Source organism: Felis catus, chromosome B1 (genome assembly GCF_018350175.1).
Source record: "Felis catus isolate Fca126 chromosome B1, F.catus_Fca126_mat1.0, whole genome shotgun sequence".
Lineage (NCBI taxonomy): Eukaryota > Metazoa > Chordata > Mammalia > Carnivora > Felidae > Felis > Felis catus.
The window spans coordinates 122984608-122999577 of record NC_058371.1 but is presented as its reverse complement, the minus strand read 5'-3'; the positions used below and the strand labels follow the sequence as shown (position 1 = coordinate 122999577).

General features: G+C 36.5%; 1 protein-coding gene across 5 annotated transcripts in view; it reads left to right on the top strand.

The window, feature by feature from the left end:
* RAP1GDS1 (Rap1 GTPase-GDP dissociation stimulator 1) overlaps nt 1–14254 on the top strand; it is a 177548-nt gene extending 163294 nt beyond the window's left edge. For all 5 annotated transcript variants that reach the window (XM_023252920.2, XM_023252919.2, XM_023252921.2 and 2 more), the window contains 2 exons: nt 8188–8316; nt 12348–14254. In XM_023252920.2, coding sequence (XP_023108688.1) covers nt 8188–8316; nt 12348–12475 — 257 coding nt within the window. In that variant the 3' untranslated portion in view covers nt 12476–14254. The remainder of the gene's footprint in view (nt 1–8187; nt 8317–12347) is intronic.
* The last annotated feature ends 716 nt before the right edge of the window (nt 14255–14970 follow it).

The following is a 14970-nucleotide window of genomic DNA, read 5'->3' as shown; positions in this document are numbered from 1 at the left end:
TTCATTTCTAAAATGTTATATATGTAGAATCATGTAGTATGTGACCATTTGGGATTGTCTCCCATAATTTCCTAAAGAATCATCCAATTTGTTTGAGTCTCAATAATTTTTTTTATTGCTGAATAGTGTTCGATGGTAGGTACATACCAGTATTTGTTTAACCATTCCTGTCAAAAAACATCTGGGCTGATTCCAGTTTGGGGCTTTTAAAAATAAATAACTACTATAAATATTCATGTGTAAATTTTTTTGTGAGCATTGTATCCATTTCTTTGTATATATGTCTAGGTGTGCAATTGCTAGGTTATATGGTAACTACAGGTTTAATTTTTTATGAAACTGTCAAACTATTTTCCAGAATGACTGTACTATCTACATTCCCACCAGCACTATATAGGTGATCTAGTCCTCTCCACATCCTCACCAGATATTTGGTGTTGACACTTTTTTATTTTAACCACTCTGATAGCTGTAGTTAAAGTATCTCATTATGAGGGTTGATGGGGGGTGGGAGGGAGGAGAGGGTGAGTGATGGGTATTGAGGAGGGCACCTTTTGGGATGAGCACTGGGTGTTGTATGGAAACCAATTTGTCAATAAATTTCATATAAAAAAAAAGTATCTCATTATGGTTTTAATTTCCATTTTTCTGATGGTAAAGCATATGAAAAGATGTTCATCATTATTTGCCATCTGTATACATTCTTTGGTGAAATACCTATGGATATTTTTTGCTCATTTTTTTAAGTTTATTTTTAAATTTACATCCAATTTAATTAGCATATAGTGCAATAATGATTTCAGGAATAGAATCCAGTGATTCATCCCCTGTGTGTAACACCTAGTGTTCATGCCAACAAGTGTCTTCCTCAATGACCCTTGCCCATTTAGCCATCACCCCACCCACAATCCCTCATTTTGTTCTCTATATTTAAGAGTCTCTTATGTTTTGTCCCCCTCCCTGGTTTTATATTATTTTTGCTTCCCTTCCCCATGTTCTTCTGTTTTGTATCTTAAATTCCTCATATGAGTGAAGTTATATGATATTTGTCTTACTCTGACTTATTTCGCTTAGCATAATACCCTCTAGTTCCATCCACATTGTTGCAAATGGCAAGATTTCATTCTTTTTGATTGCCGTGTAATACTCCATTGTGTATACATATACCACATCTTGTTTATCCATTCATCTTTCGGTGGTCATTTGGGCTCTTTCCATACTTTGGCTATTGTCAATAGTGCTGCTATAAACATTGGGGTGCATGTGTTCTTTCAAAACAGCACACTTGTATCCTTTGGATAAATACCTACTAGTACAATTGCTGGGTCGTAGGGTAGTTCTATTTTTAATTTTTTGAGGAACCTCCATATTGTTTTCCAGAGCAGCTGCACCAGTTTGTATTCCCACATGCAAAAGAGATCCTCTTTCTCTGCATCCTCACCAACATCTGTTGTTGCCTAAGTTGTTAATGTTAGCCATTCTGACAGGTGTAAGGTGGTATCTCATTGTGATTTTGATTTGTATTTTCCCTGGTGATGAGTGATGTTGAGCATTTTTTCATGTGTAGGTTGGCCATCTGGATGTCTTCTTTGGAAAAGTGTCTATTCATGTCTTTTGCCCATTTCTTCACTGAATCATTTGTTTTTTGGTATGGGGTTTGATAAGTTCTTTATAGATTTTGGATACTAACCCTTTATCTGATAAGTCATTTACAAATACCTTCTCCCATTTGTAGTTGGTTTTTAGTTTTGCTGATTGTTTCCTTCACTGTGCTGATGCTTTTTGTCTTGATGAGGTCCTAATAGTTGATTTTTGCTTTTGTTTCCCTTGCCTCTGGAGACATGTTGAGTAAGAAGTTTGGCTGAGGTCAAAGAGGTTTCTGTCTCCTTTCTCCTCTAGGATTTTGATGGCTTCCTGTCTTACATTTAGGTCTTTCATCCATTTTGAGTTTATTTTTGTGTATGGTGTAAGAAAGTGGTCCAGGTTCATACTTCTGCATGTTGCTGTCCAGTTTTCCCAGCACCACTTGCTGAAGAGACTGTCTTTATTCCATTGGATATTCTTTCCTGCTTTGTCAAAGATTAGTTGGCCATATGTTTGTGGGTCCATTTCTGGGTTCTCTGTTCTCTTCCATTGATCTAAATGTCTGTTTTTGTGCCAATACCATACTGTCTTGATGATTACAGCTTTGTAATATATCTTGATGTCCAGGATTGTGATGCCTCCAGCTCTGGTTTGCTTTTTCAGGATTGCTTTGGCAATTTGGGGTCTTTTCTGGTTCCATACAAGTTTTAGGATTGTTTGTTCTAGCTCTGTAAAGAATGCTGGTGTTATTTTGATAGGGATTGCCTTGAATATGTAGATTGCTTTTGGGTAGTATCGACATGTAAACAATATTTGTTCTTCCAATCCATGAGCATGAACAAAAGCAATATTTGTTTTTCCATTTTTTTGTGTCATCTTCAATTTCCTTCATAAGCTTTCTCTAGTTTTCAGTGTATAGATTGTTCCCCTCTTAGGTTCATTCCTAGGTATTTTATGGGTTTTGGTGCAATTGTAAATGGGATCGTTTCCTTGATTTCTCTTTCTGTTGCTTCATTATTGGTGTATAGTAAAGCAACCAATTTCTGTACATTGATTTTATATCTTGTGACTTTGCTGGATTTGTAGATCAGTTCTAGCAGTTTTTGGTGGAATCTTTTGGGTTTTCCATATAGAGTATCATTTCATCTACAAAGAGTGAAAGTTTGACTTCCTCCTTGTTCATTTGGATGCCTTTTATTCCTTTGTGTTGTCTGATTGCTATGTTAAATAATAGTGGTGAGAGTGGACATCCCTGCCTTGTTCCTAATCTTAGGGGGAAATGCTCAATTTTTTGCCATTGAGGATGATACTAGCAGTGGTCTTTTATATATGGCTTATGTAGTCTTGAGGTATGATCCTTCTATCCCTACTTTCTTGAGGGCTTTTCTCAAGAAAGAATGCTGTATTTTGTCAAATGCTTTCTCTGAATCTATTGAGAGGATCAGGTGGTTCTTGTCCTTTATTTTATTAATGTGATGTGTGATGTTGAGTGATTTGTGGATATTGAACCAGCCCTGCATCCCAGGTATAAATCCCACTTGATCATGGTGAGTGATTCCTTTAATGTATTGTTGGATCTGATTGGCTAGTATCTTGTTGAGAATTGTTGCATTCATGTTCATCAAAGAAATTGATCTGTAGTTCTTTTCTAGAGTGGTCTTTACCTGGTTTTAGAATCAAAGTAATGCTGGCCTCATAGAATGAGTTTGGAAGTTTTCCTGCCATTTCTGTTTTTTTGGAACAGCTTCAAAAGAATAGGTGTTAACACCTCTTTAAGTGTTCAGTAAAATTCCCCTGGATAGCCATCTGGCCCTGGACTCTTTTTTTTTGGGAGGTTTATGATTACTAATTCAATTTCTGTAGTGGATATGGGTCTGTTCAAATTTTCTATTTCTTCTTTTTTCAGTTTTGGTAGTTTGTATGTTTCTAGGAATTTGTCCATTTCTTCCAGATTGCCCAATTTATTGGCATATAATTTCTCATAATACTCTCTTACTATTATTTGTATTTCTGCAGTGCTGGTTGTGATCTTCCCTCTTTCATTCTTGATTTTATTTATTTGGGTTCTTTCCTTTTTCTTTTTGATCATACTGGCTAGGGGGTTATCAATTTTGTTAATTCTTTCAAAGAACCAGCTCTTGGTTTCATTGATCTGTCCTACTATTTTTTTTTTTTTTTTGATACCACTGATTTGTGCTCTAATCTTTATTATTTCCCATCTTCTGCTGGCTTGGGGTTTTATTTGCTGTTCTTTCTCCAGCTCTTCAAGGTGCAAGGTTAAGTTGTGTATCTGAGACCTTTCTTCCTTCTTTAGGAAGGCCTGGATTACCATATACTTCCCTCTTATGACTGCCTTTGCAGTTTGGGGCTGTGGTGTTATCATTTTCATTGGCTTCTATGTACTTTTTAGTTTCCTCTTTAGCTTTTTGGCTAACTCATTCATTCTTTAGTAGGATGTTCTTCAGTTTCCAAGTATTCATGGTCTTTCCAAAATTTTTCTTGTGATTGATTTCTAGTTTCACAGTGTTCTGGTCTGAAAATATGCATGGTATCATCTGGATCTTTTTGTACTTGTTGAGGGCTGATTTGTGTCCCTGTATGTGATCTATTCTGGAGAATGTTCCATGTGCTCTAGAGAAGAATGTGTATTCTGCTGCTTCAGGATAAGTCCGGTCCAGTGTGTCATTGTTTCCTTATTGATTTTCTGCTTAGATGATCTGTCCGTTGTTGTAAGTGAAGTATTGTAGTCCTCTACTATTATGGTATTATTTCAGTGAGTTTCTTTATGTTTGTGATTAGTTGATTTATATATTTTGGTGCCATTTATGTTGGGGCATAAATGTTTGCAATTGTTAGATCTTCGTGGTGAGTAGATCCCTTAATTATGATATAATGCCCTTCTTCATCTCTAGTTACACTCTTTATTTTAAAACCTAATTTGTCTGATATAAGTATGGGTACTCCAGCTTTCTTTTGATGACTGTTAGCATGATAGATGGTTCTCCATCCCCTTACTTTCAATCTGAAGGTGTTCTTATGTCTAAAATGGGTCTCTCATGAACAGCATATAGATGGATCTTATTTTCTTATCCATTCTATTACCCTATCTCTTTTTATTGGAGTGTTTAGTCCCTTTACATTTAGGGTGAGTACTGAAAGATATGAACGTATTACCATTGTATTGCCTCTAGAGTTGGAGTTTCTGGTGGTATTCTCTGGTCCTTTCTAGTCTTTGTTGCTTTTGGTCGTTTTTGTTTTATTTTATCTTTTCTCCCCTCAGAGAGTCCCTCTTAAAATTTCTTGCAGGGCTGGTTTAGTGGTCACAAACTCCTTTAGTTTTTGTTTGTCTGGGAAACTCTCTCTCCTATTTTGAATGACAGTCTTGCTGGATAAAGAATTCTTGGGTGCATAATTTTCTGATTCAGCATGTTGAATATATCCTGCCATTACTTTATGACCTGCCAAGTTTCTGTTGATAGGTCTGTTGCAAGCCTGAGCTGTCTGCCCATATAGGGTTAAGGAGTTTTTTCCCCTTGCTGCTTTCATCATTCTTTTCTTGTCTGTGTATTTTATGAATTTGACTCTGATTGCCTTGTTGATGGTTGGTTTTTGTTGAATCTAATGGGAGTTCTCTGTGCTTCCTAGATTTTGATGTCTTTTTTTCCCCCAGGTTAGGAACGTTTTCTGCTATGATTTGCTCACATAAACCTTCTATGCATTTTTATCTCTCTTCAGTTTCTAGGGCCCCTATGATTCGGATGTTATTCCTTTTTAATCCATCACTGAGTTCTCATTCTTATAGTGTGCTTTTTTGCCTTATTTCCCTCTTTTTTCTGCTTCATTATTCTCCATAAGTTTGTCTTCTATATTGCTGGTTTGCTGCTCTGCTTCATCCATTCTTGCCACTGTGACATCCATTCGAGATTGCATCTCAGTTACTGCATTTTTAATCTCGTCCTGACTAGATTTTACTTCTTTTATCTCCGCAGGAAACAATTCTGTGCTTTTTTCAACCCCAGCTAGTATTCATGATTCTAAATTCTGGTTCAGACATCTTTCTTGTATCTGTGTTAAGTCCCTGGCTGTCATTTCTTCGTGTTCTTTCTTTTGGGGTGAATTCCTTTGTTTCATCATTTTGGAGGAAGAAAAGGAATAAAAACAACATACACACAAATCAAGTAAAGGAAGCTAGATCCTAGATGTATTTTGGTGTGGTTTGTTAAAGTAGCTTGGTAAAATAGAGAAGGGAAAATAAAGAAAAGGAAAAAAAGCAAACATTTAAAAATGTATACAATAACATAGGACAAAATGAAATGAAGTAGACTACAAAAAATAATAAAAATATCGTCAAAAAATTTTTAAAAATCTTTTTTATAAAACAAAATAAAAATAATCTTTTTCTTTCTCTATCCATGAATAAGAAAAGACAAAATATGAATAGATGGACCAGTCAACAGAATGAAATTACATCTAGTTTCCCCTAGAAGTCAAACTGTGAAGCATTTTATAGTCCATACACTAAGTAGGGGGAGAAATTTGTGGTCATCCTCTAGGGCTTGGTTGGCACAATTGGACAGGGCTTGGTGTAACGGCTCCATTCTCCACTAGGTGGCGCTGCTTAGCTTACTGGGGTGGATTGGTGTGGTGTGCATATGCGTGTATACACTTGTGCAGGGGAATCACCCAGTTTCCCAGGTTCTAGCATCAGAGCTGTGCTCTTTCCAACTGGCTATCAAGCATCCCTCCTTTGTCTCCAGCTTCCATCCACTTCCGCTTCTTCACTGTCCACCACCAAGCCATTAGCCTGACAAGCAGCACCTCCCTCCCAAATTTTATCTCAGATGTTTCTGTGTTTCTAAACCCCTCACTTCTAATGGCCCTGCGGCTTGAATCCACTCTGACCCTCTAGGGGAGGGTGTCACCAAGCAATGGCTGGGTGCCGTCCTGCCTCCAGAAATGCTCCCACAAGCACACCACTTCAGAGACTGTGTCCGGGTGCCAGCCCACCCCAGAAAAATTTTGCATGATGGTGTAACAGCAGCGATCCAGGGACTAAGGGAAATCATAACACATATCTGGCTCCAGGCTTCACTGCACCCTAGCATCCTTTTTCCAACACCAGCAAACTTGTCTATAATCTGGGGTCCACTGGGACTTTTGCCTGTGGGGAGGTTTCACGGCCTCTACAAAATGTCCTCCTGGCAGGGGAACTGCTTTTCCCGTGTGGCCCAAGGACCCTTCAGACCTCACTGTCTGCTCCTAGGGATTCATCCTTCCCACCAGAGCCCCACCAGGTATCAAGCTGTGGAGTTCCCAACTCTGTGCTCCCCTATTTATAGAGTCTTAATGGTATTGAAACCCTCTCCTTTTTCCCTTTATTGTTCAGTTCTTTGTGGGTATTTCCACTCTCTCTTTCTTTCTAGAGGCTTTTGGGGGGAGTGCTTTTCCTGTACTCTCCCCCCTGTCTTCACCCTGTCTCTGCAAACAAAACAGCTCCCTACCCTCCATGACTTCTCTCTCCCCCAGTTCACCTCTCTGCACTGCTTACCTGCTGAGTTCTGTGGCTCTAGTTATGCAGATTGTTGTGTTAGTCCTCAGCTCAATTTTCCAGGTGTGCAAAATGGTTTGGTGCTGATTGAGCTGCATTTCAGGGATGAAAGAAGCAGAGAATTTCCATGCTCCTCTGCCATTATGACAACTCCCTTTTTGCTCATTTTCTAATTTTTAACTATTGAGTTGAAAATTTTTTATATATTCCAAAAGTTTTATAGTTTTACATTTTCTACTTACGTCTGTAATCCATTTTGAGTTAATATCTGTACAGGGTGTGTGGTTTAGGTCAATGTTTCTTGCAGAGGCTATCTTGCCTTCCCTGAATTGATTTCGTACCTTTGTCAAAAATCACTCTGGGTCTGTTTCTGGGGTTCTCTGTTAAATTCTCTGTCTCTCCACCAAGACCACATTGCTTTGATAACTGTGCTATATAGTGAGCCTTAATATCAGGTAGAAAATTCCCCCCACTTTATTACTTCTTTATCAAGATTCTAGGGCCTGTGGCTTTCCATATAAATTTTAGTATAAACTTAGCGATTTTCTACAGAAAATCTCCTGGTATTTTGATAGGAGTTGCACTAAGAGACTTCATTTCTTAAAGATACATACCTAAATACATATGAAAGAAGCCATGTCATTTTTAGGATTTTCTCCAAAATAATTTGGGATGGGTGAAAGTAGGTGAATGAATCTAGAGCTAGATGAACATGTTTGGACATAATAGTAAGTAACGTATCACTATGTATTCTTTTCTACTTTTGTATGTGTTTAACATTTTCCAAAATAAAGATTTTTAATTGCCTCATATTAAAAGGAATATTGTAAAGCTAAATTTTAAGCTTAAACTCCTGAAATATCTGAATTCTTAACTCTATTTTTTAAATAAGGTCTAAATTTAATATTCTATCTCTCAGTCATTGTTATTTTATTTAATCAGTCCCTTTTGGAGGGTTTTATGTGGTCAGTTTCTAGAAAGGGGATCGATGTTTAGCCACATTGCACCAGGCTCGTAAACAGTGGTCATAACTGATACTTTGTTTCATATTCTAGGCACTGCTGAGAAAGATCTAGAAAGTGCTAAACTTGTACAGATTTTACACAGACTGCTAGCAGATGAGAGAAGTGCTCCTGAAATCAAATATAATTCCATGGTCCTGATTTGTGCTCTCATGGGATCTGGTAAATATTTCTTCTATCATTTTACATCTATCAACATATGGTTGGCATTAAATATAGAATAGTTGTAAATGGTGGCTTTGGATTTTAAGAACATTAGAAATTAGTTTATGGAGGATATAGGATTACTTGAAAATATTTCAAAAAGATTATAATGAAAGTATCATATAGCAAATAGTCAAAAATCAGTGTTAAAAAAATAATACCTGTCTGATCAACTCAAATATTTCATATAAAGAACAAGTTCTGATTTTGTGTATCATGATATTAGCTAAGGGATTTGGTCAAGAAATCATTGGCATATCTTGGTATATGTTCCATGGACACTGAAAAGAATGTATATCCTGTTTATTGGGTGGAGTGTTCTTTAAAATGTCAGATCCTTTTGGTTGATGGTAGTGGAATTGAGTTTGCTATATTATTTTGATATTCTAATTGTTCTGTCTGTTGTTGAGATAGGGGTGTTGAAATCTCCAAAAATAATGGTGGATTTATCTATTTCTCCTTTTAATTCTGTCAATTTTTGCTTCCCATATTTTTTAGCTCTTTTGGTAGATACACACACCTTTAGGATTACTGTGTCTTCCTGGTGGATTGACATTTCTATCGTTATGTAATGTTCCTCTCCATCTCTGGCAATTTTTTGGCTTTGAAGTCTACTTTATCTGATATTAATATAGCTACTTCTACTTTCTTTTGAATAACATTCATGGGATCTTTTCCCACCCTTTTAGTTTCCATCTGCTTTATCATTATATTTGAAGTACAGTGTATTGTTAGGTTATGTGCTTTAATCTACTCTGTCAGTCTCTTTTAATTGTGTATTTAGTCCATTTACATTTATGTAATGACTGATGTTATGGCTTATGTCTGCAGTTTAATTTTTTTTATTTTCTGTTTGTTTCTCATTCATGGCTTCTTGTTGATTGCTTGAACATTTAGTTTCATTACCCTCTCTCATTTATAATTATCTAAGATATTCCTCTTATATATTTACAACAGCATTTAGACATTGTTACAACTTTTGTTTTCAACCTTCAAATATAATTCAGAAAACTCAAGAGAAAGAAAGTCTGTTGTATTTATTTACATCTTTGCTATATGTGTTGTTTTCCTTCTTTATGTTCCAAGGTTCCTTTTCTTTTTTTAAAAAACATTTTCCTTCTATTTAGAGAACCTACTTTAGCCATTCTTTTGGGTTAGGTCTAATAGTGACAAATTTTCTTTGTTTTCTGTTATTTTAGAATGTCTTCATTTCCCCTTTTTGTGAAAAATATTTTCTCTGGGTATAGAATTCTGGGTTGACAGTTCTTTTCTCTCAACACTTGAAAAATGTGCCACTTTCTTCTGGCCTCCATAGTTTAAGAAAAATTCAGTCTTCCTGTTATTTTTTTCCCTTGTTGGTAAGGTGTCATTTCAAGGGTTGGGTTTTTTTTTTTGGGGGGGGGGGGAGGTGTCTTTAATATTCAAGTTTGACCATGATGTGTTTTGGCATGGATTGTTTTGGGGGTTTATTCTGTTTCAAGTTTTCTCACCTTCATGGTAGGCTTATGTCTTTTGCTAAACTTGGAAAGTTTTTTTAACCATATTTCTTCAGGTACTTTTTCATTCCTACCCTATTTCTCCTTTCCTTCCAGGTCTCTAGTGGCAAGAACGTGAGATCTTTAGTTATATCCCACAGGCCCCTGAATATTTCATTAAATTTTTCCCAGATTTTTCTCTCTCTTGTTCAAATTGGGTAATTTCTGTTGTTGTTCACTGATTTCTTTTATCCCCTCCATTCTACTCCACTCTGATCAGAAATTATCCAGTAAGTTTTTATTTCAAGTACTATAGTTTTGGGTCCTATAATTCCCATTTGCTAGTTCTTTATGTCTTGTTCCCTTGCAGAGACTCTGTTATTGAGATTATTATGTACATAAAGTTTACCATTATAACCATTTTTAAATGTACAGTGTATTGGCAGAGTAGTACATTCACACTGTTATACAATCATCACCACCATTGTTTTTCCCAAACTAAAACCCAGTACTCGTTAAAACATGTCACCAATCACCCATCCCCCAGCTTTTGGCACCTACCATTCTGTCTTCTGTCTCTGATAATTTTATTACTCTAGGTACCTTACATAAGTGGAATCATGCAGTGTTTTGTTTTGTTTTGTTTTGGTCTGGCTTATTTCACTTAGCATAATGTCTCCAAGCTCACCCATGTTGTAACCTGTGTCAGAATTTCATTCTTCTTAAGGCTGAATAATTTTCCATTGTATACATGTATTACATTTTGTTTATTCATTCATCCATCAATGGACATTTGGGTTATTTACACCTTTGGGCTATTGTAAATAATGCCACTGAAAACGCTGGTGCGCTAATATCTTTTTCAGGCCCTGCTTTTAGTTATTTTGGGTATATACACAGAAATGGAATTGCTAAATCATACAGTAATGCCAAGTTTAATTTTGGGGGAAACTATCACCCACAGGGGCTGCAACATATTACATTCCTACAAGCAATGCACATGGGTTTCAATTTCCCTACATTCTACCATTTATTGTTTTGTCTTTTCTATAATAGCCATCCTGAGGAGTCTGAGGTGGTATCAAATTGTGCTTTTGATTTGCATTTCCCTAACAATTAGTGACATTGGGGATCTTTTCATGTGTTCATTACCCATTTGTTTTTCTTCTTTGGGGCATGTCTATTCAAGTCCTTTGCCCATTTTTTAATAGGGTCATTTTGTGTTGAGTTTAAAAGGTTCTTTGTATGTTTAGGATATTAATCTTTTATTGGATATATCATTTGCAAATGTTTTCTTCCATTCTGTGGGTTGCCTTTTCACTCTATTGGTAGTATACTTTGGTACACAGAAGTTCCTAATTTTGATGAAGTCCAGTATATCTGTTTTTCCTTTTGTTGCCTGTGTTTTCTGATGCATATCCAAGGTCATCCCCCTTTCTATCTTAAGTCTTAACAGTTTTAGTTCTTAAATTTAACTTTTGTATATAAGGGCTTGTGGCTCTCCAATTTTACCAGCACCATTTGTTGAAAAAACTGTCCTTTCATCACTGAATGGTCTTGACACCTTTGTCAAAAATATTTTGACTACATATATGAGGGTTTATTTCTGGGATCTCTGCTTTATTCTGTTGGGGTGTGGGAGTGTATATGGCAACCTATCTATATGATATAAAGACAGCACCACACTGATTTATTATAGATTTATAACAGGTTTTAAATTAGAAAGTGTGAGACCTCCAACTTTGTTCTTTTTTGAGATTGTTTTAGATATTGAGAGTCCTTTGAAATTCCATCTGTATTTTAGGATGTGTTTTTCTATTTCTATTAAAAACATTATTTACAATAAGACCTCAAGTCTTCTTAATGTAAATATATCAATTTAAGGAATGCTGATTACATTAAACTTACTAGACCTCAGTCTTCTCATTTGCAGTCTCAAAGTCTTAAGAAGAGCCTTGTATTTTCCTGTAATTGAGGTTAAATAGAGCAAGAAAGCCAGAAAGAGGATGATCAGGAATAAAAAAGGGAAGCCTGTTGACACAGAAATTTGTTGAAGGGATGTGAAGTACAACCTATTCATTTGCCACAAAATTAATTTGAAACAGATCTGAGATTTTTTTTTTAAGTCATCGACTTCATATTTGAACTGATGATAGAGTCAAGGGGTATATAACTGAAACTTGAGATCATACAATGAGCTGTGTTTCATTATAACTCATTACCCTAATCAAACTTAGACTATAGAACTTGACATTTGATTTATCTATGTATAAATATGGCAAGTAAAGTTCCTTTGATTTTTTTATAACACATCTATAAAGAAGACATTTCTAGGCTACTGCTGTGCCCAACCTTGTCTTTAAAAGTGTCTTAGCATTTCTAGGCCACTACAGTTTTTTCAAAAATAAACATATCTAAATAAACATTTTGGGTATATGTATTGGATAGACTGTATAGTAAGATTAGAACAGTTTAACAGAAGCATCTCTGTTATCTTGTTTTTTTGTCTTCCAGAATCTCTACACAAGGAAGTACAGGATTTGGCCTTTCTAGATGTTGTATCCAAACTTCGCAGTCATGAGAACAAAAGTGTTGCCCAACAGGCCTCTCTCACAGAGCAGAGACTTACTGTGGAAAGCTGAGAACCGCCCTTCCCTGACACACAGCATCATCCCACCTCTGATTTCCCTTGTCCTCCCATCCAGCTGCCTCTTCTGCTTCATTTTCTTCCATATCACTTGTGCATGCGTGTAATGTTCCCGTACCAATTGAAGAACTGCTGTAGGTACCTGCCCAATAAGATTTCTAAACCCATAGTTAGTGTGAACATGAATTTGTCAAAAACAAGTCTCCACCCCATAACTGTTCTCTTGTATTCCTGTTGCTTGAGCTACATTAAGTAGAATGTGCATGTTGTAGTCCTATGATGATGTAAATTTGGTACTACATAATGACTTGCTCCTCACACTTGGTAAACTACATAATAATGTACTGGTAAATTAGAAACAAACAAGAATGCAGCAGGATCTGTCTAGCTTATTAAAGATGGAATTGAATAGTAAAAATAGCTCCATTTTTTGGTGCTTGGGAAGCACAGTGACCAAAAAACTGTATGGCTGCTCATTCATTAGTCTTACTTACTAATGTCAAACCATGGTACCTAGAGTTAAATAAAATCCAATGCTCTCACTCTTTACCCTATGGTTTCTCCTTCTTCTTAACTATGTAGACTCTTGAAATTGCCACAAACTTGGCAAGACTTCCCTGAGGTTTTTAAATTTCATATTTAATTGGCTATCATCAGTAGCCTGATATTGAAAACATTTGTGGTTTTCAGCATGAAACTAAGGGGCTGAAGAATCTATTTTACACTAAGTACATCTTTTTTTTTCTCTATATTTTAGAATCTGATATAGTTTGACCTCAGCACTTCTATCAATTAATCAGCGTCGTCCAACACTTGTCTTTAAAAGTCACTTGGCATTTGTTTTCACCTAAGGAAATTGAGTATAGTTCATCGGAGGGTAGTTCTTTTGGGGGGTTTTTTGGTTTTTCTTGGCTGTTTTTCATCATTCAGCTTGAAAGCAAGACATTTCCCCTGTTATAATCCTTTTAAACCTTCTAGTAGAACTAGCAGGACATAGAAAACATGATTAAGAAAATAGAAGTAGCAGTACATAGAATTAAAGATTAAGAAAGAAGTTTGTCTATACTAAAGAAAGGAAGCAGGTTATAAAAGCCATAGTAGCCAGTCCAGTTCATTCTGCAGATGGCCTCATACCAAGTAGCTGTTAGAGTGTCCCACCTCCATTTGCCACAGAGAACTGCAATAGATCTTAAAGCTATCAGAAAAGGTGACAACGCCAAGACCCAAGAGATGAGAAGACCCTCTTGGCGAAATATAGTGTATTCTTCACTGCCACTACTACCACCAAATGGGTTTTTAGAACTTTGAAACACAATCTTTGTAAATCAAAAGATCCTTGTGACATACCTGTCTTGTCCCCATGCACAAGTTTGACAAATACTGGCTGAAAGGTACGATGATGGGCTCCAATATGGAAGGACTGCAGGACAGTAGAATGGGCTGCCCGGGGTGACAGAAGCTCTTTCCTGTCCAATGGGAGATGCTGCACATATCTATGGAGTGATTGAAGTTGGACTTTTGACTCAGAAACAGCTATAATTCAAGAAAATTAAAGCCTCAGTGGAGGTAAAGAAACTTTGTTCCCTTTGATGTCCAGAAAAGGAACGATTATTGTGAGTGCTTCTGCTACACTTACTGTAAGAATGATCTTGTTTATTGTCTTCTTCTGGGCTGGATAGTGGACTATATTTTATTATAGGTTTTGAAAAACATCTGTAATGTTGAATAGGCTATCCATATTAATAACTAAATAAATAAATAGTATATCAAACTATTATGGCATCATTTGGTTTGTTTGTATATTTTACTTCTATTTTCAGCTCCTAGAACAGTAATTGCTCATTGTTGGTGCTAAGTATTTGTTGATGAATTCCCATTTACATAGAGAAATTGAGATTTAGGTGTTTTTGTCTGGCTTCCAAGAATATCTTTTATAGGATCTATCCCTATTGAAAAGCATCATATAGAAAACCTCAAGTCAGAGGCATCCAAAAGTTACAGATTTAAGAGAAGCTATCATCTGGGCCACCTACCAGCAATCAATTGATACACTAGGAATTCCCATCTGCAGCAAAACAAAGTACGTTTCTAATCACCAGTCTTTCTACAGCGAGACCAGAAGGTTGTGCCCTTATGATAACAGAGGTCCACCAAACTGGGTGACGTGCTGCTCTGCCAGGGCAGGAGGTGGGAGTCTACAGACAATACTATACCATATATCTTGCTACTTCATCTTAGTTCTAGAGGCCACATTTAAATGTTTGCTACCCATTAAACATGCATTCTGAGGGAGACAATGGGAGGAACTGCCTGGCATAGCATTAATTATAGCTGTGTCAGGATTAGAGCATAGCTGAAAAGCAAAAAGGCCAGGAATTAGAAGGAAGATGATGTCTGAGTGAAATGCGCTAAAATGTCTTCTCTCCCTCCTGGGAAGGAAGCCCATTACCTCCTTGGGATCTTGCTAACCCCCCACCCCCACCCTAAGAC